The sequence below is a fragment of the Oryzias melastigma genome, linkage group LG8 (assembly GCF_002922805.2).
Source record: "Oryzias melastigma strain HK-1 linkage group LG8, ASM292280v2, whole genome shotgun sequence".
In the NCBI taxonomy this organism is placed as follows: domain Eukaryota; kingdom Metazoa; phylum Chordata; class Actinopteri; order Beloniformes; family Adrianichthyidae; genus Oryzias; species Oryzias melastigma.
This window is the reverse complement of record NC_050519.1, coordinates 6,601,105-6,621,825: the sequence shown is the minus strand read 5'-3', so window position 1 is coordinate 6,621,825 and position 20,721 is coordinate 6,601,105. Positions and strand designations below refer to the sequence as shown.

The following is a 20,721-nucleotide window of genomic DNA, read 5'->3' as shown; positions in this document are numbered from 1 at the left end:
CAACACTCTGGGTGGGTACTTTGCCTGGGAGCAGAGGCATTTGAGTCAGGGTACGCATGCTTCAGCTGTGAGAGGCTCAACTCCCCTTGGCTGGCTGGCATCCCAGAGCAGAGGCAGACAGAGACAGAGGAGACCGCTGGTAAAAACACTCACACGTAGATTGAGAAAGTTGATAGACAGAACGTAGTTTTGTAGTGCAGAATTGATTGGAAGTGTTTGTTGTTTGATTGGAGTTTGTGTTTTGGCAGTTATGGCAGATAGAGGTATGAAAACAGATCAAGCTGTCCACGCACAAGTGCCCTACGATGACGAAGAGGTGGCTCTGGTAGGCGAATCCGGCTTAGACGATGTTTCCGAAGACGCAGACCTGGTGCTGGCCGCGGGCTCCGGAGGCACCAGTGAAGCTCAGAGGAACGGCGTCATGGTTCTGGCTCTGCTGGACAAAATAATTGGGGTGGTGGACAACATCCAGCAGACTCAGAACGGACTGGAGGCGCGACAGGAGGCCATGGAGAAGTCTGTGTCCACGATCCAAGGGGAGCTGACCAAGCTGTCCAAGAACCACGTCGACACAGCCAACACGGTCAACAAAATGCTGGACAAGGTGCGCAAGGTCAGCGTCAACATCAAGACGGTGCGCAGCAACCTGGAGAAGCAGGCGGGCCAGATCAAGAAGCTGGAGAACAACGAGAACGAGCTGCTGAAGAGGCGCCACTTCAAAGTCCTGATCTACCAGGTGACTTTTTGGATTGATTTGGACCCGACAGATAGAAGGGCTGCCACGATTAATTGATGATTAATCGACTATTGAAATAGTCAACGACTAATTTAATAGTCGATTAGTCGTTATTTTATATTGTACGGAATTATAGTAAAGTTGAACAAAGCTATGAGCGTTCAGCTCCAAATATGCACTTATTTCTATAATGGATGTTTACCGGTAGTTATCATTCGTACTATAGGGAATGATCCTCCTGCTCCTTTACGTACCTTTTTTAGCAAATAAAAACTCAATCACACTTTTAGTTATTTCAGCAATCTTAATATCAAAACTTTCAGCTTGTTCAGGACATTACTGCCTGTATTTTTGGTATTTGTAAACTTTATAGTTTTTTTGGCTAATTTAGAGTTTAGCTTTCATTAACAACAAGCAAATGTTTTTGAATAATTTATTGTAAGGAGGAATTTTTGTCTGTCTTAGAGTTTAGCTATCATATTGGCAGTGTTTGCTTTTTAGCTAATTTGGCATCTAATAAGTTTTTTATGCTAATTTGCAGTTTAGCTAATATTTTAGCAACATGCTAACGTTTTTGGCTATTTTTTCCTCTACTGAGGTTTTTATTGGTTAATTTAGAGTTTAGCTTCTATTTTATTAACATGCTTACGTTTTTAACTAATTTTGTTTACTGAGGAATTTTAGGCTATCTAAGAGGTTAGCTAGTATTTAGGCAATGCGTTAGCTTTTTGGCTAGTTTGACATCTACTGAGGTTTTTATGCTAATTTGCAGTTTAGCTAATATTTTAGCAACATGCTAACGTTTTTGGCTAATTTTTCCTCTACTGAGGTTTTTACTGGCTAATTTAGAGTTCAATTTCTATTTTAACAACATGCTAACATTTTTGACTAATTTAGTTTACTGAGGAATTTTAGACTATCTTAGAGTTTAGCTAGTATATCCAATGCCTTTGCTTTTTAGCTAATATGGCATCTTCTAAGGTTTTTATGCTAATTTGCAGTTTAGCCAATATTTCAGCATCATGCTGACGTTTTTGGCTACTGTTTCCACTACTGAGGTTTTTATAGACTAATTTAGAGTTTAGCTTCTATTTTAACAACATGCTAACGTTTTTGACAAGTTTACTGAGGAATTTTAGGCTATCTTAGAGTTTAGCTAGTATTTAGGCAATGCGTTAGCTTTTTGGCTAATTTGGCATCTGCTTAGTTTTTTATGCTAATTTGCAGTTTAGCTAATATTTTAGCAACATGCTAACGTTTTTGGCTAATTTTCCTCTACTGAGGTTTTTACTGGCTAATTTAGAGTTCAATTTCTATTTTAACAACATGCTAACGTTTTTGACTAATTTAGTTTACTGAGGAATTTTAGACTATCTTAGAGTTTAGCTAGTATTTAGGCTATGCGTTCACTTTTTGGCTAATTTGTCATCTACAGAGGTTTTTATATAAATTTGGAGTTTAGCTAATATTTTAGCAACATGCAAACGTTTTTGGCAAAATTTTCCTCTACTGAGGTTTTTATTGGCTAATTTAGAGTTTAGCTTCTATTCTAAGAACATGCTAACGTTTTTGGCTAATTTTTCCTCTACTGAGGTTTTTATTGGCTAATTTAGAGTTAAGCTCCTATCAACAACATGCTAACATTTTTAACTAATTTTGTTTACTGAGGAAATTTAGGCTAATTTGAATTTTGGCTAATTTTGAAGCAACACACTAAATGTTTTTGCAAAATTGACATACATTAGGGATTTTTAAGCTATTGTTTTATAAAATTTTAAGAAATTTAGGTCAAGTTCTGCGCTATTTCATAGTTCTTCAACTACATTTCCAGTCTTTTAGTAAATTTAAAATTTTGCAAATAGCTTTTGCCTTTTCAGCAAATCCCTTCAGCAATTAAATACTGCTGCATCGCCATTTTCAGCAAAAAGCTTCAGCATCTTCAGCGACTACATTAAGCAAAAACAACTAACATTATCGCAGGTAATGCAACTTTTCTAGTTTAATCTTCTTTTAATCACAGGATGAAGGACAGAGGCTGCATGATTCATTAAAAAAATAATAAACTATTATCTTCATTGTCTTCATTTTTGGTTAGCTTAAAGCTAATGATGGTTAAGATGTGTGCTTTACATCCACTTTGCACATGACCCAATATGTCGACTAATCGGAAAAAATAATCGGTGATTAATCAACTATTAAAATAATCGTTTGTGGCAGCTCTAACAGAAAGTCTGTTTGCACGGCGACACTCACCGCCCACGTCCGTCCGGAATGGGGTGTGCTGCATTCCCCACATCTTAAAGGAAGTTTGCCAGGAAGTGTGAAATTCACTCAAAAGAATGTCGGAACAACCTTTTAGCTTAGAGCGAGGTCAAGTTACGCTGCCGTGTCAGCCCATCCTTGTTTATTGAAAACGCATTGGTCTCTGAATCAGTCTTTCCTCAAGCTTAAATGACGTGTTGACAAATCGTTCCCTCCAGTTTTTCACAGCTACATCACAGAGAGGCGTCTCTCTGTAGGAAAAAACACGGAAAACTCACGTCTGACGGTGACCTTTCCTCCTCACCAGACCTTCCAAATTACCCAATGAAACTATATAAAGACTCGAGAGTGCAAATTCAGATATAAGGCCTATAAAGACTGGCATGTGGGGTTCTTGAGATAGAACCAAGAGAGTGCTATGATTACCGATGCCTATCAGGCTGTTGCCATGTAAAGAAAATATAATAATCATCATTACGTTTGAGAGTTGTGGAGCACAAAGCTGCACATTTTTTATTTCTAATCCTTAAAATTGGCCCCAAATCCCCCAAAATATTATCATGTGAGTTTAAAAATTACAAAAACTTAATTTGAAATTTATAGTCAAAAATAGCTCCAAAACATGCATTAAAACATAAATAAAAAAAGGAAATGTTAGGTGTTCTAAAAACACAAAAAAATGGGAGTGTCTGGTTGAGGAGCCTCGCGTGAGTCCAGCTCAGCTCGAGGGTCTATATTAGCCGGCACACATTTTTCACATCACCCTTCTGGGATGTGCACAGTGGGAGTGGGTTACACTGCTGGCATTCAGCAGAAATCCAATCATAGAGACCAGACCTCAATAAATTACTGTGTAAAGCAGGTGTCGCTTGGTGTTAGCAGGACTCCAGCACACCGTTTCATGCATTATTTTTTTTATTTTTTTTTTTACAGAAATCTAATTAAAAACTTTTGCAAGTCTTAACTTTTTGTTTCCTGCTATGTCAGTTCCTTGCTAATCTCTGCCTCACTTTTAGGAGTTTCTGTTTTTGGATCCTGCAGTCTATTTTCTGCAGCCTGGTCGTCCTGTTTATCTGATTAACACGCAGAGCTCGTCAGATATCGACAGCAGAGCTGATAAACAATGGCTGCAGCTCAAATCTGATCTGTTTGCGCTAATTTGTGAAAAGCGGGAGCAGTTTTAGAACCTGAGCTGGAATTTTTGGGGTGGAGGTGAAGGCATACATCTATGGAGTTAGATTACCAGTGTGGCCCCATTTCTGTTCTTGACTGGCTGCCGCCTACAATGTCAGTGTTGGTGAGACTCGGGTTTCAGGACTCGACACTCTCCTTTGTTCAGGTAGAACCGTGGTGGAGAAACAACCGACCTTTCTACGCTGAAATTAGCCGTTCATCTGTTAGTGTGTGAAGCCTCATTACCCACCGACTGTGCTTCTTCAGCTCAGGGTTTTCCCTCTTCGTGCGGCACAGGAGGGTGGTGCAGGCGGTAAATAACTTGTGAGTCAGTCAGCCGCAGGTCTCACACCCTCCCCACTCGCCTGTCTGCTCGACTGTCAATCAGTTTTATCTATTTTTTTTAAGGAGGGAACGTCACTGAAATGACTTTATTTCCGATCAATACATTCATTTTAATTTAGTAATTTTGTTTCTCTGTAGACCCCACCTGTGTTTGCCTTTTATTATCTTCGGAACACCAAAAAAATAAATTATTTATAAAATACGATTAATTTTTGTGGATCGTTTTAATACCCAGAAGTAAAACAACTTGATCTCTGATGCACCACCTTCTGCTCCTTGTCGGCCCCGCCCACTTCACGAGGTCATCCTTGACCCTGGCTCCACAAGCCTCCTCAGCGTGACCAAACTTTACAAATAAAACCACGTGACTAAAGATCTCTTCAGTTATTGGCCAGCAGCTATAAGGGGCGTGTCAGAACGGAAGATGGATGATAGATTGATGCGCTGCGGGAGGAAAAAGCTCAACACTTATTACTGTTGCTTTGATACCACGGTTACTGGGGACGCTATAGCTACAGCTACACACGCTAATATGTGTAGATTGTCGTAAGAACCAATGTGGATCACGTTAAAAGTTGTTTTATTGAGCATGAATGCCTTCAACCACATTTTAATGAGTTTCCGTGTCACTATTTCCTTTTGGATAACATGAAAATCAGTGATTTGTCAAAGGCTCATGACCGCCTCATTTCTACCGTGTTTACATCACGTGACTATTGGGTACGGTGGCCGTTTTGGTTCAGTTGTTGCGGTTCCTGGTACAGCTGTGGTGCCAAGGTAGCTATCGCACTCTGGCAGGGGGTAACTACCTTGGCACCACAGCTCCACGAAGAAAGTGGGTGTGTGTTCGTTGTAGTCTGGGGGCGGAGCTTGCAGCACAGATTTTTTTCCTGGAGGCAGTTGACATTGTGCTGAAGTCAGCACGTTTCCAACCGCTCGTTTTCGTGGGTATGGGAGGGGCTGCTGCAGATAGTGAAGGTTTTTAGAGGATTATTTTTTAAATTCATGAACGGATCAAAATACCGTTTTGGGGTTTTTTTTATAGAGAGGAATGAATAGTATAATGCACTTAAAACCTCAAAAAGTAGAATTTTCATGGTAGGGTCCCTTTAAAATCGCGTTGGTGCAGTGGTTAGCACTCTCACAAGAAGGTCCTAGTTCAAGTCCCAGCTAGGACCTTTCTCTGTGCATGTTCCCCCTGTGCATGTGTGGGTTCTCTCCGGCCACTCTGGCTTTCTCCCACAGTCCAAGAACATGTTTCACAGGTTGATTGAGCACTCTAAATTGTTCCTTGGTGTGACTGTGTGTGTGATTTTGTGGTCCTGCGACAGATTGGCGATCAGGCCCTCGACCAACGGTAGCGAGGTTACGCTCTGGCAGCCCAAAATTGATAAAGTGGGTTAAGAAAATGGATGGATTGTAATATAGATTTTATTTTTAGGTCATATCGCCACATTTCTATAACCTCCTTGATAGCAGAGGAACAAAGATGACTTTTTATGAAGGTGGATTGAACTTCTTGCTCAGTCTTTATCTTATCAGCCCAAACCAAAGCTGTTGCAGAGGACAAAGTCTGACAAATAAACAATAGCAGACTTGCTCTAAAAATGGGACTCTGTGTTCATATCTGATAGGTAAGCACTGTAAGCCACAGTAGGTACAGAAAGCCTTTGGCAGGTGGAGCAGATGCGATCCAATGACGTCTAGAACTTGACCAAATATAGAAAAGTGTTTTTTAAATACTAACATTTGAATGTAAAATTACCCAAAGGTACTCATTCATAGACAAGAACTAAAAGACACATGTTTGCACATGTAAACGTTGACATTTTAACTGAACATCTCAGGGATATTAGTCTCAAAAAGTGGCTCAACCAACTGTTTCATAAAGCACTTTATGCAATTTTGTGTTGTAATAGTTCCTGCAGTGTGAGTGTAGATGCGCGTCGGTATTGCTGTGTGTCTGGAACCTGAGTTTGTTTGGCTGCAGGAGGAGTCAAAGTTATGTTTAACTCAGTCTGGGACTTCTCAGTTACAGATTACTTAGACTCAGCTAACATTACAAACTATTGTAGGTGAGTAGTACTGAGTTACTCGAAAAATGATTTTTTTTTCACTCTGCCCCTCCAGGGTAAATCCCCTTTTTTAATGTTAATTCATCACATCTGTAAAATTCAGTAAAATAATTTAAACAATGTAACATTTATTTATCCCCAAATGATTCAAAATAAAGAGAATGTGCTCATTTTTACATTTTTGTAGATGTTAGAGCTAACACCGAGTACTTTTTCCCCAATTTTTGTACTTTTACTTGAGTCATAGTTTGGATGAACACTCGGAAAAATATGTGAGTTGAGCACAACTTTTCTCCATCCTCCAACACCACTCAGAGTTGGACAAACAGCCAACAAGTCCCCCTCTGTCAGACTTTTTTTCTTTAAAAGCCAACACAGAGATTCCATTGACTCAATGGGGGATCTGGCCACAAAACGCTAAAAGCTTGGACCGATGTTTAACTTCACAGTACTTTAAAGAGTTTTACATGCAAAAATAGGACCCTCCATTAAGAAGCATCAACGACAGACATTTTCTCACCTTTTTCCTTCCTTCTCTGTCACTGTGAGCCATTTAACTTTTTTTTTTTTGGCCATCAATTGTACCAAAGTGTGAGGAAACAGCACAGAGTGAACACAGCTGTTACATGAAAAGTGTGGAAGAAAGTCCACGTCTGCTGACATTTTTTATTTTAAGGTTATTTTCTTTGAATCAATAGAAAAAAATGCAGTTCATCGGCGAAACAGCAGGATCGCCACTAACTGATCGACGTTAGTCTATAGCTTTTTGTTCAAAAACAACTTTCGAATCAAGCATTTTGATTGGCAACATTCACTGATCTCTTATGAAAATCAAATTTTCTTGAGATAATAAGCTCTAAATGTATCCCATTATCTTGGAAAAAACTACCCGTACATTTAGCCCTCCAAATGGAGAGTTACAAAAAAAACTGTGTCACTTCCACTCGATGACATCACCAATAGGTGCCGGTCAGCTAGCGTTAGTCATTACTTAGATTTAAATGAAAACCTCTGTGCTTCAGAATGCATACACTTGTAGAAAAGCACTTCTCTTCCGTGACACAGTGCGACGTGGAACTCCCTCACGACGTAGGGCGCTGTATCCCTCCGCCTGGAGGGTTGACCCTTAAAAAAAACTGTTTCCTACAAATGAAAGGGTAGGGGAAAGGCAGTAGTTTACGATAACTGAGTTTACGATAACTGATTTTTCTAAGCCTCTTTATTTGTAGTTTCAGTAAAGTATATTAAGAAGGAAAAAGCAAAATCAACACAAGGGTTTTAACAGAATGTAGTTATTTCTACATTTCTCTAAATGGAGCAATGAGTTTTAGGACATAAATTAACCCTTTAACACCAGAGCTCAAATGTTTATGTTCTTTGATTTATCATAACTTTTAAACCCTTAACGCGGTCAATGTAATTCCAACAGATTCTGAAGGAATAAAGGGACTTTTCGCTGCTGCTTTAAAGACAACTGATAAAAATTTGTGTTTTTTACATGTTCTTGTAGCATTTTTCTCGCGGAGGACATATAAAGAAAATTAACTTCATTTTTGGTTATTTCTTTGTTTAAGTCGTTGTGAATCGGTAGAAAACTAGTGTATTTGTGACATAGAACATACGCTGGGTTGGACGTCTTCGTTGTCCTCGTCTGAGCTGACATCTGACTCAAAACTGCACGGATGAGCAATATTGCTTGACATTTTTTGTCAAGAGGGGGACCTGGTGGCAGACAAGATGGCGGCTAAAAATCATTAGCCGGAAACAGAAATTTCACAAGATTTCCATATATATATATATATATATATATATATATATATATATATATATATATATATATATATATATATATAAACTTTTTATAGTTTTCAGGATTATCTTAAAATGTGTCAAAAGAGGGTAAACACTTTATTAAAAGATATCAACAAAAATATTCAGATTTGTAAAGCTGTTAAGGCTTCTACAGTGGAGCTTTAGCTCGAGACTCGTGTTTTTGCGTTTGACCGCAGTTAGCTTCAACGCAATCAACGGGAATCAGCCTATTCTGTCACAGAGAAAAGCAGCTTTGCACCGATATATAATAATATATTAGTAATGTGTTGCATATCGCTGAAAAGCCGCTTTAAAGTGTTGCCTACCAGCGCTAAACCGCTTTTCCCTCCAGATTAGCTAATTCAAATAGATCCTGTAAGGAGTTACGGTATGTCAAATTGCTTTGTAGGCTTTGACAAAAACACCTCAGGTGTTAATATTTCAAAGCTTAAAACGCAAAAAATGTAATTGTTCGAGTCGCCGGTTAAATTAGTCTTTTTCGACCAAAAACAAAACTAAAAGTGTGGTGGGGGTAGGGCGTGTTGATGTTCCAGTCCTGGACTTTGTTCCAGCTAATGATTCTCAGCCGCCATCTTTGCCAGCAGCTTTACCATTAAAAACAGAAACAAGCAAAAAAATAAATCAATTAATAAAAAGAGAGAAACCCAATCCACCCTTTACCCACCCCCCTCCCTCCTTTAACACACATTGTGTCCGAATTTCCCCCCATAATAACTATAAAATAGTCCATTATATAGTGCGTTCGCCATTTTCTAGTGCTGTCGAAATCTACTTATTCCAAAATCGAGTGCACTCGAAATTTCCCAGAAGTCTTGGCGAAAAACTAGCGTGCAGCAATGCTCACTAGATTAGCGAATATAGACCGCAATGCATTGCGGTCAAACAATTTCGAACAAAAAACGTGTTTAAATGTAATATTTGAATAAATCCTCTATATTTTCACTATCAGAACACAGTGAAGACATAAATAAACATCGTGAAATGTTCGTATTTATTCGATTTTCACTTCATGAAATCGTTGACGTCATATCCCGTGTTTAGAAAAATGAAAGAAAAGTGAGCATGGTGTCTGAATTACCTTTAAAATCCAGGGCACTAGATAGTCCCGCACTATATAGTCCTTTAGTAGTCAGGGGGGGGAATTCGGACACAACCACAGACATAACCCCATAAACAATGAATACTTATAGAAGTAAATTATGAAAAAAAAGGGGCTTTTATTTAAAAATCAAGATTCCTGACAAAGTCAAAAGCCTTTCATGGAATTAATTAATTATTCAATTAAAGCTGAAACGGGTCAGTGCTGACCCGAGCACAAGACTAAGGTAAAAGGCCACTGGGAACACTTTTACAACAGATCAAAAGATGATTGGAGTGAGTCTTTGAGAGGAGTTTCTCATATTTATTTCCCTAACTGTTTTATAGTCCAAAAGTCGTGTTTCTGAGTCGCCCATCCTCATCCTCACATCTCCATCCCAGAGCAGTTAACAGGATTCAGCAACTGTCATCATTTTGAACAGTTGGAGCTGTCATCCTGTCTCATATAACCCACGCGTCTCCACTGGTCCATTAGGGGAAAACTGTTGATGTAAACATATAAGAAGCGTTGGGAGATCGTTGGGGAGCGTTCACGCTTTGCATAAATAAACTGCGGTGTAACAAGCTGCGTGCGACAGTCGAGTTTCCACCTGTACAAATCATCAGCCGGTAGTAAATTTCACTGCAGCCGTGACAGCTCGCTGTTCTTCATGCTGGTATGTGAATTATTGGCTGTTATGGAGATCGTGCCAGGACACTGCGGGTTTAAGCAACCCTTGGCATTAGATAGATGGATATTTTGGATGATCAAACTATAAATAGAATCGGTGGTAAGGAGCATTCCGTCCAATAGGACAAACTTTATTCATTTCTTTTCTAACAAAGAACAAATCAAAATATGTGAGCTTTCAAATAGACATTTGGACAGAATTGTATCTGAAATTGGTTTAGTTTTTGATTTGGTTTTCTTTCAGGTCAGGATTCTTTTCCAGCTAACATGATTTATTAAAGTCACAGAAAGCTGGAAAACACACTCTCATGATGAAATGTGGAAAGTTTTGGTTTTCATGGATGTGGGGGAACAGAAACTGCGCTCAAACGTTTCAAACCTCGTAACCTGAGGCCCAACATGGCCAGGTTAATGATGAGGTGAGTAGGAGCCCTGTCTTTGAATGAATGTGTACATTAACAGAGCAGGTTTCCACTGCAAACACCACACTAAATATAGTCAGGGGAGTATTTTTTTGGAGAGCAGAGTTTGCATTTGCCCCCTGTCATATGACTCACCCCCAAAATGCTCAAGGTAGTAGGCGGTGGCGAGTCCTCTGTGAATTGTTCCAGCTTTATTTAGACAAGTGTGGGAGACATTATTGGCCAGCAAACTTATTTTAGCCCTCAGGAACTCGTTGGAGATCAAAGCGTCCCGACGGAGCTCAAACCTCCGACTCTGCCTCCCGTCAATCTCTCACGCCGCCTTCTCCCGTGGAGCGGTGCACGGGTCAGGGGTTTCGCTCATTGTGAAGGCGAAGTGCACAGCTGCAAGGCCTGGACGGGATCAGACAGCTGCTCCGGTGACTCACCGGAGAGAGCGATCATCACGCTGCCTCAAAAGGAATAGTGCGGCTCTGTTTATCTGCACGCATATTTGCATACGTGTGGGAGGATTCGGGAGCAATTACAAATCTTGATTTAATTTTTAAATCCTTGCAGCGTCAGATTGATTGAAACACAACAATTATCAGTGGGAATAGAAGAGCAAAGATTGCAGAAGATAAGACGTTATAATGTAGGGGTTATGAAGATGAAGATTTTCTTTGTTGTTTATGCCAAATAAACATGATTAAAAAAACTTTGATTTTATTGGAGCACTTTGCTGCAAATGTCTACAGCATTTGCATTGAACGGTGGCTTTGCATATAAATATTTCATAATTAAAGCTCCAACAGGAGAGCTTGTTTTATTTTTAGACACCATTTCCATTAGTCGCATTCATGCTGCCTTTGTAGGAAAGAAGCATTAATAAAGAAAATATTCTGTCCCTGCACAGAGCGCCTTGTGTCACCATTATCCTGACATGTGTCTGTAAATAAATACATGCCGCCGGCTAACTTTTCCACTGCTGGTAAGTGAGGATGGAGGAACAGATAACAGGGCCGCTAATGAGCCTAAACATATTCATCTCTGAGCTCTCCCGCTTGTGTTTTGCAATCAGGGCAGAACCCAAACAAGGTTTGATGATATTATCACAATTTCCATAGATGGTAAACAGGAAAATGTTCCCAGCGTGTTCACAGTCCCTAAAAAAACACAATTATATCTTTATAGCACACTTAAAATGTTTTTCAAAATGCAAAAATTAGCTTTGCTACTATAGTTAAAGAAGCATTTTTTATGTGTAGAGCGAAGAATAATTCACAAACCTCCCAAAAATGTGTCTAGATTGCAAAAAAACAAAAAAAAGCAACAAATATCCACATTTTTTGTACACATTAACATGAGTTCTGGCGAGTTTTAGGCAAATATAAATAAGGTAACACCATCAGCGCAAGTGTGGGACTTTAACTGAGGTACAAATGAAAGAAAATCCAAGTGAGACTTGAATTTTTTTAATGGATGATAAATGTTTGTAAGTCCAAAATCTTTCAAAACTCTTTCATATGAATTTTTTAACTTTATCTGGTTACAAAAACCCTTTTTGTAGGGTTTTCTTTTGTGAAAGTTTGTATATTCACATACTAAAACTTTTTGTTTTCTCATTCTCATTTTCCCGATATATATATATATATATATATATATATATATATATATATATATATATATATATATATATATATATATATATAGTATACATATGTATATATATGTATACAATATATATATAGCATTATATAATGTAAATACTTAATATATCGTGTACATTAAGAAATATATTATAATCAGCAAATATTTTAAGATATGTTCCAATATATGGACAGAAGACCTATTTCTTTGTATAGATTCGCATTTATTTAAAATCCATTGGTTACAAAGAAACTTCTTAGTTGCTTTCTTAATTGTTTTTGTTTATTTGGCAGCAAATCCAATTCAGATTTCTCAGCCTACATCTTTTATTATAAATATAAATGAACCACATAAGTGATTATTTACATAACTTACCTGTAATCTACTTCACCAAAAAAGGGGAAAAGCCTGTTTGAATCATAGTTTTACCTACATATTTGTCTGGGAATATTATGTAAAGATATATTATATGATATAGATAAATATATTATAATATATACACTTATACACAGTAGATCGGTCATTATATTGTCAGAAATTTCAGTGTAAGTCACAGTATATTGCATAGTTTATTACCATATTTGAAAACTTAAAATACTGAAGAATATAGTATTGTTTTTACAACGGTGTTGCAGTTTTTTAAAAAATGCACTCCCCCTTATAAATGTTCCAGACGTGAAGTGTTTCCAGGCACACATGAGTCACTAAAAAATAAGGTTCAGTCTGTGACATAAATGAAATATGTTAGTAAGTCGATCATTGTTGGCAGCGACGCACAGCCCCCAAAATTAGTCTGCTAAGCCTGTTTACCGCAACTACGGCTGCATAACTCTTAATCTTCTGCCGAGCAGAATTAGCCATTGATAAAATAATCCGCCAATAAATCTATAAATACATTTGCTCTATGAGGCCTTTGAATAAAGAGTTCTGTGCAGCAACAATGAGGACTTTTACAAACCAGTTCATGTATTTGTCCTGTTGTTTTTTTTGTCTTTGACAGACTTCAAATCTGTTGAGCACAAAGTACTTTAAGTATATTGGATTTTGTTGAAACATATTAAAGAAATATTGAGAAAAAATTGTATTTTATAAGAAAAAGAAAAAAAAGCAGATAAAATCGCATACTTCTTACATCTTTAATGTTTAGTTTGATGCCAATTACCGTATTTTCCTGAGTATAAGTCGCATTTTTTTTTTCAGTTTAGCCAGAGGTGTGATTTATACTCAGGACCGACTTATTTATGTTTTTTTTTTTTTTTTTTTGACATAAATAGGCTCATATATGTATATATATATTTTGCCAGTAAACACTAGTTGTAATTTAGCGGTTGTTTCCTCTAACAAACACTAGAGGGCGCTGCATCTGTAAGTATTTGCTACCTTAAGTAGCAGAAGAAGTGTCGTCCAAAACAAACATGGCTGAGAGTCGGATTTTTTTTTACCCTTAAACTTTGATATTTTTCTTATACAAAAAAATATCCTGTATTTCATTTATTTTTTAGCTACGCTTGGCGGATTTGTTCTGCAAAAGTCACACTTTTCTTCCAAAAGTGCGACTTATATATGGTTTTCTTCTTCTTGATTGGACATTTTTTGCTCCTGCGACTTATACTCCGGAAAATACGGTAATGCAAAATTTGCTCCAAATGTAATTTAATTTAAAACAAAAAAAATTCAGTGAGAAATTGTTTAAAAATCAGAAATTAATTCATTGCATAATCCAAAAATAGATTTATATGCAAAACAACTAAAGTTTTTACATCTGGTCAACTTGTGTCTTTTTTAAACATCAAAAAAGTTGATTTTTATTTGTTTCTTGTCACTTCTTAAATGCACAGCAGGTGTCGCGTCTATTTTTATTTAACCGTGATGCATCATGTATTGTCATAGAGATGTCAGCTGTCCGTCCGGCTAAACTTCAGCAAACGCCGGGGACAGCTGAGGAGGTGGTTGCCCTGGCAACGGGGAGTTGTGTTTATATCTGTTGTTGTATAGCAGGGGACGGGCTGGGGGGGTCTGTAGATCCAAGCGGAGCCGTGGCCGGGAGCCAGAATATGGAAAAAGGAATTCAGAGACAGGGAATGGCCAGCTCAAAATAAACCCATACACAGCAGGGTCGGGTAGGTCCACCATACACAGGACTAGATATGGAGGCAATATACGTTTATGGGATGGCAGCATTTGAACCGCTCAGGGTAATGTGCTACCTATGTAATCTGACAGCCAAACTTGTTTCAGATGTCGGACGAAAAGGAGATATTTTTAATTATCTTTGAATATCGAAGTATTATTAAAGAACAGTATTTTGCTATTTGAATTAAAAAAAAGTTTTTGGTCAATTTTTTTAAATTTTATTTTAACTTTTTCTTTTTTGCTTCCTTTGAGAACTAAAAGTTCAATAGTGTAGAATTGGTCCTTGAAGTAAAAAATCAAATTAGGCCGGTATGGTTTTGTATCTTTTCAAAGTTTGATTTCATTTTATCTCAACTTCCTTTTCAATCCTCCATACCTGCATTTGCACACAAATAGAAGTAAATGAATAAGCTCAAACTGCAGACTCTGGTACTGTATTCTTGTAATTCACCAATAGGAATTTGGCCTTGTCAAAAACAAAAAAAGCCCACTTTCAAATGTCAGTGTCCATTTTTTATGTGGTAATGTTGTATTAACAGCAAAGGTGAGCTGAAGGTCGCTCTAAAGACGAGAAAATCGTTTTTTCGGTTCACCATCTGAAGCCTTTATACTCAGTATAAAATATATTCTGTGTGTGAGTGTTATTGAAAAGGAAATAGTGTCTCTAGAAACCCTCATAATTTTAATTCTTTGATTTTGGGCAACAAAATAAATGAGAAATTAGCAGATTAATGTGTAACTTAAAACAATTGTGTAAGAAAACATGCCTCCTTACATCAGAAGTTTAGATTAAAGCATATTTTCTGCAATTTGCACAGAATCTCTAACTTTAGTTTAATAAAATGTATTTTTCACACATTTTTATTTAATTATGCATAGATTTGTATATATTTTTTTCTTCCTGTTCTTGCAGATTGCTTCTCAAGTCTCTTTTTATTTTGTATTTACTCATATTTTATTTTATTTTTTATATATAAGTCTGTATGTATATGTATATGTATATGTATATATATATGAATATACATATATGTATATATAGGGGTTTTTTTTCCCCAATTTTTTTTTTTTTGTATATCAAGAAGGTGTTCTTATTGTGTTGTTTATTTCTTTGTCTACAACACTTTGCGGTGTATTTTTTATATGAAAAGTGTTTTATAAATAAAATGAATTTGAATTTGAATGATCCGTCACGGTTTTATTAACTGTTTATCCTTTCTGCCACTAGGTGGCACTCTGTATCAGCTCCAGTTGAGCTCTGCAGCATTGAGATAATGTGACTGCAGGGTGCTGAGAACTTATTTTCCTTCTTCTTTATCACAAAATATGTTATTTACACTTTTCTAAGCAGATAATTGTATTTTCTTGTTGTATAAAAGTGTCTTGGAAAACATTTTCCAAGAAGGTTATTTGGACAATGCCAGCATTGAAAACATTTTTAAATGTTGAGTTTTCTTCTTCAGCTTAATATTTTGTCCTTATTTTCTCCCTTAGGACCAAGTTAAGACGTCAAAGCAGAAGACGGTTCAGACGGCTGAGGGAGAAGTGGTGGAAAACCTGGAGCAGATCCCTGAGGAGGACCAAGAGGGGGTTAAAGCCAGCGTCAATTCAGATGAAGAGGTGGAGATCGAGGAGATCGTTGAAGAGTCCCGCACGAAGCGCCTCCAGCGCACCACCAAGCAGCAGGTGGAGAACATAAAGAAAGCCTTCTCGAAAGAGAAGATGGAGAAAACCAAGCAAAAGACGAAAGAAAACCTGGAGAGGACCAAGAAGAGAACCCGCGAGAACCTGGAGAAGACGAGGCAGAGAACCCGCGACAACCTGGAGAAGACGAAGCACAGCCTTGAGATGAAGATCGATAAGCTCGGGACCCGCATGACCCCCAACCAGGAGCGCAGAGCGAAGATGAAAACCTACAAGGAGAAGGTGAAGAAGTCCCTGACCCCTGATCACACAGTCAACGCTCGCTCCAAAACAACAGTGTACCGAGTCCCCCCTTTCACCTTCCACGTGAAGAAGGTCCGAGAAGGGGAGGAGGAAGAGGTGGCGCCCAATACAGAGATGGTGGAAGTGACGGAAGGAGAAGCTCAGCTGGGTGAAGAGGAGAACGGCCGTGTGGAGATAGAGGAAGGGAAATTAGTGGATATAGACAACCCCGAGACTCTTTTGGAGGTGACTGAGGACTCTCAGCTGGTCAGTGTGGAGCCGGAACATCTAAAGAAAGCCCAAAGCAAATAGAGGCTTCGCTTCAACGAGAACGTGAAGAGAATTGAGGAAGTTGAGAAACCAGAAAAAAGATGTGATTGTAGTTCGACATCTTCTCTACTGGTAATTTTCCAAAGAAGGAAGACTTTTATGGTGAACTGCAAAGACGAATCTAGCTTTTGGAGAAGGGTTGAGTCATTTCTGTCCACATTTTTTGGGGACAGAAGAAAAATGTATAAAGAATTGTAGTTTTTATGGATCTGCTTAAACACAAAATTAGCTTTTCAACTCGATCAATGTCATTTCAGTAGATTTTGAAGGAGAAAAGCGGCTCAACGAGCCGCTTTTCTCCTTCAAAATCTACTGGAATGACGTTGATCGTGTTAACAACTAAAAAGTTATAGTAAATTAAAGAACATAAACACTGGAGCTCCAATGTTAAAGGGTTAAGCTTCTTAAACGTATCAAACCAACTTAGTTAAAACCAGGGGTTGACAATCTTTAACAGTAAAAGAGCCATTTTCTACTGATCAAAACCTAGAATGAGCACAAGAAATTTGGATTTGCATTCATTACCTTCTTTTTTTTAAATAATAAATATGATTTTTTGTGGCTCTGGAGCCACAGGTTGCAGACCCCTAGTGTAAAAGAACATAAAAAACAAACTACAGTGATCAGGTGTTGATTTTTGCTTATAAACTAATTTAATTATCACAATATTTTGCCATCTAATTAAATCTCTGTTTCAGTTTTGCCCATTTTATCTCACAATTTATCACTTCTATGAACAAACTACTTTTGCTTGATTAATAGTTCCAATCAGATAAGTTCTGGGGGGTAATAACAAACACGTATTAGTTTGTGAAACTGTTTAAATTTAAAAGTTTGTTTAAGTTCGGTACAGGAAACAACGTAATAAGGTCCCATCAAGATTAACATTTTATAGCTCATCAGTCCTTAAAAAAGATCCTACTCTTGTGTCATGAAGGTAAAGCAATATTTAAAGACTCACTTTTATCATCTTTTGAGCTAAATGTTTCTTTAATTGCCGTTTTTAGCCAAAACCCCTGAAACGTGTGTCATTTTCTAGGACATAGTTTCTGCAATAGTAATCAGCAATTCGCCTCTAAGTAGGCGGTACAATTTGAGGTACCCACTTCCTTTCTGGTTGCTGAGAGCTCTCTGTTTACATTCTCTGCTGCTAGCTTACAGCCCCTCACAATCCCAATCAAACTGGATAGGAAGGTTAGATATAGGCGTTGGCAGGGGGGTGTACCGGCCTGTGAAAATCCACATTTCACTCAAGAAATAGAAAAAAAAAACACAAAAAAACATAAATGTGGACAGATAGATTAATAAAAAGACATAAAAAAAGACAACAGGACACAAGTCAGTGTACTGCTTGTACCCGTCCCTAGCCCGGTAAATCCAGAGAGTACTTAAAAGACATAGATCTATGAATGATAGATGATAGAATGGTTTCAATGCATTTTGGGGGGCTTAGAGGGATATATCACCCCAAACTCTCAACACTCGCCCCATATTCTACTTACACCCAGTAATGGGAGTGGCTAAATTTTGGCAAAGATATCTCTGTAGGTCAGGGGTCGGCAACCTGCGGCTCCAGAGCCACATGTGGCTCTTTTATCTCTCCATGGTGGCTCTCTGGCTGAAGAAAAAGAATATAATAGTAAGTTATTTAAGTTTTTTTAATTTTGTAATTTAGTTTAATAAGGAATTTGAAGCTATTTTGGAGTTTAGCTAGTAATTAAGCAACGAGTTAGCTTTTTTTTTTTTTTTTGGGCCTAATTTGGCCTCTACTGAGTTTTTTATGCTAATTTGGAGTTTAGCTAAAAATTTAGCGATAAGCTAAAGTTTTGGGGTAATTTGTTATCTATTGAGATTTTTTAGGCTAATTTCGATTTTAGCTTCTATTTTAGCGACAGGCAAAAACTTTTGACTAATTTAGTTTACGGAGGAATTTTTGGCTATTTTGGAGTTTAGCTAGTAGTTAAGCAACAAGCTAGCTTTTTGGCTAATTCTGCATCTACTATTTTTACTCCTTTTTACTTACTAAAAGGTAAAAATGAAAAAAAAAAAATCACATTTTGAGAGATGCTAGTTTCTTTTTATATTCTTGCTTTTGATTATCCCAAAAAATAGGTATAATTCTTATTTATTATTTTTAAAAAATGGTAATGAATTTTCCATATTTCTTAAAGGCTAAAGTGAATCTGTGTGGCTTCTTCTAGGTTTTGATCAGTAGAAAAAGGTTGCCGACCCCTGATCTAGTTGTACAGTTTTGAGTCAGATACCAAATTGGACGTGGAAAACGAAGACGCACATGGATGTAGTCGAATATAAGCGGATGCATTAAAATGAAACGGAGTAGGGAGCTGATAGCTCATCTAGTGTATTACTATGTCACAAATATGTTTTTTTAAGGTGAGGACGAAGTACTATTTGCATTAAGTATTATTTGACAAAAGAAATACCCAAAAATGTAACTTTTAGCTTAATTTTCTTGATATATGTCTTCCGTCATTGAAAAAAGAACATGTTAAAACACCAAAAACACGATTTAAAAAGGAAAAAGAAACAGTTTTATGTTTCTTCCACCAATCATGGTTGCATTTCTTCAAATGGCGAAGGGAAGTAATCAGCACAAATGCGGTAAATGATGATTTACAGTCGAGTACAAACGAGGCACGAAGAATTGAAACATTTTGCAGATACTCATCAGTTTAGCAGTCATGCTTTTTATTTTACAAGAATAACCGCATACATTGTGAGATTAAAACACTGAAAATTAAACCAGAATTGTGAAATACTCCATGATCTGTAAAACAAAACTCCTTAATAATTTATTATTTTTGTTGTCATTTTAATACCTTTTAATAGGATATTTGTCAAGAACATAATTTATGTTAATTCATTGAGTTTCATTATAAACTAACCCAAAAAAAAGGTTTGTTTTGTAGCTTTATTTTTAAAAATAGAAATACAACTATCTCTACTTTAGTGTGTCTGATTACTGCGCTTGAATCCTCAATGTTTTCCCATCATTGCAATGTTGTGATGTATATCAACCATTTTGTGCTTGTGACAGTTTATTTACTCACCTCACTTTTCTCACTTTTGTATGAAAGACAGGAAAACAGAAATGAGTCACCCTGTTCAACATTAGTTTTTTAGTGCGTCTGCTTCCCAAAACTCTTCCAGTGTTGTGCTGGAAGCAGAAGTGTAGGACTGACCATGTGAAGGGGCTGATATCCTCATTTAAAAATAAGTAAATGTCATAGGATTTTGTCCTACACAACCTTTCATGTTTTTTTTTTCATAAAAACCAGGTGAATTTGTGTGTCTGTTTCTGAATAATAAAGTGTGTGTGTGCTCTGCTAAAATATAAAACAAGACTCCATTCATTAATCATGGGGTAAAAATGCGATTTAACTTGGAGAAAAGGGCCAAACAAAACTAGAAAATGTCTATTCTTGCGTCGATGCATAAAAGAAATGAGTCGTTGACACTTCATTTCATAAAAGGTAAGGACACAGGGCTCCAGACAGGAGCAAGGTAAGTGTGTGGCTCCTATTTGTGCGACCTTGATGTGATGGAGACGCATAGACACTCACTGTGTGACAGAAAACAGCATTAAAATAATCAATGGGTGGGAAAATGCAATTAGGGAGAGTGCACTCTCTCAGAGCAGGACGGAGAGTGGAGTAAAAGAGAAATAAAAAGCATGCACGGGGGTGGAATCATGTTATGGTAGAAAATAAGAATGTGTTTATTTATAAGCATTTACAATGTTGTAGGGTGGCAATGTATGTTTAGAAACTATAAAATAACAAATTTTTTTGGTACATTATAATTATTAAGAATCATATATTTATTTTTGACTTATTACAGGCATAACTAACACACCGGGAATAATAATAATAAAACCTGTTTTGGTCATTTTAGACAATTTCACATTTTATGTTTTTTATTATTGACTTTTAAGATTAAAAATAAAGTAAAATGCACCAAATTGTCATTTTTTTATATTGTTTTATTTAAGCCGGAAGTCAAATAAGTATCATTTTAGTTTGTCAATTCTTTTTTTAGTCCTCCACTGTGAAAAACCTCCGAATTAATCCG

The 20,721-nt window shown here is 37.2% G+C and overlaps 1 protein-coding gene across 1 annotated transcript; it reads left to right on the top strand.

Annotated features, from left to right (window-relative positions):
* cavin1a (caveolae associated protein 1a) lies at positions 1–16,921 on the top strand. The gene is made up of 3 exons (XM_024273046.2): positions 1–139; positions 249–736; positions 15,868–16,921. The coding sequence occupies exons 2-3, from the start codon at positions 251–253 to the stop codon at positions 16,609–16,611; spliced, it is 1,230 nt and encodes a 409-aa protein (XP_024128814.1). The 5' UTR covers positions 1–139; positions 249–250; the 3' UTR covers positions 16,612–16,921.
* Positions 16,922–20,721: the final 3,800 nt, after the last annotated feature.

What these genes read in the sequence shown, in the direction of transcription:
- cavin1a (XM_024273046.2), top strand. Translation starts at nt 251, where the DNA reads ATGGCAGATAGAGGTATGAAAACAGATCAAGCTGTCCACGCACAAGTG. An exon ending in TCAAAGTCCTGATCTACCAG is followed by an intron (nt 737 to 15,867) that starts GTGACTTTTTGG and finishes TTTCTCCCTTAG; the next exon opens with GACCAAGTTAAGACGTCAAA.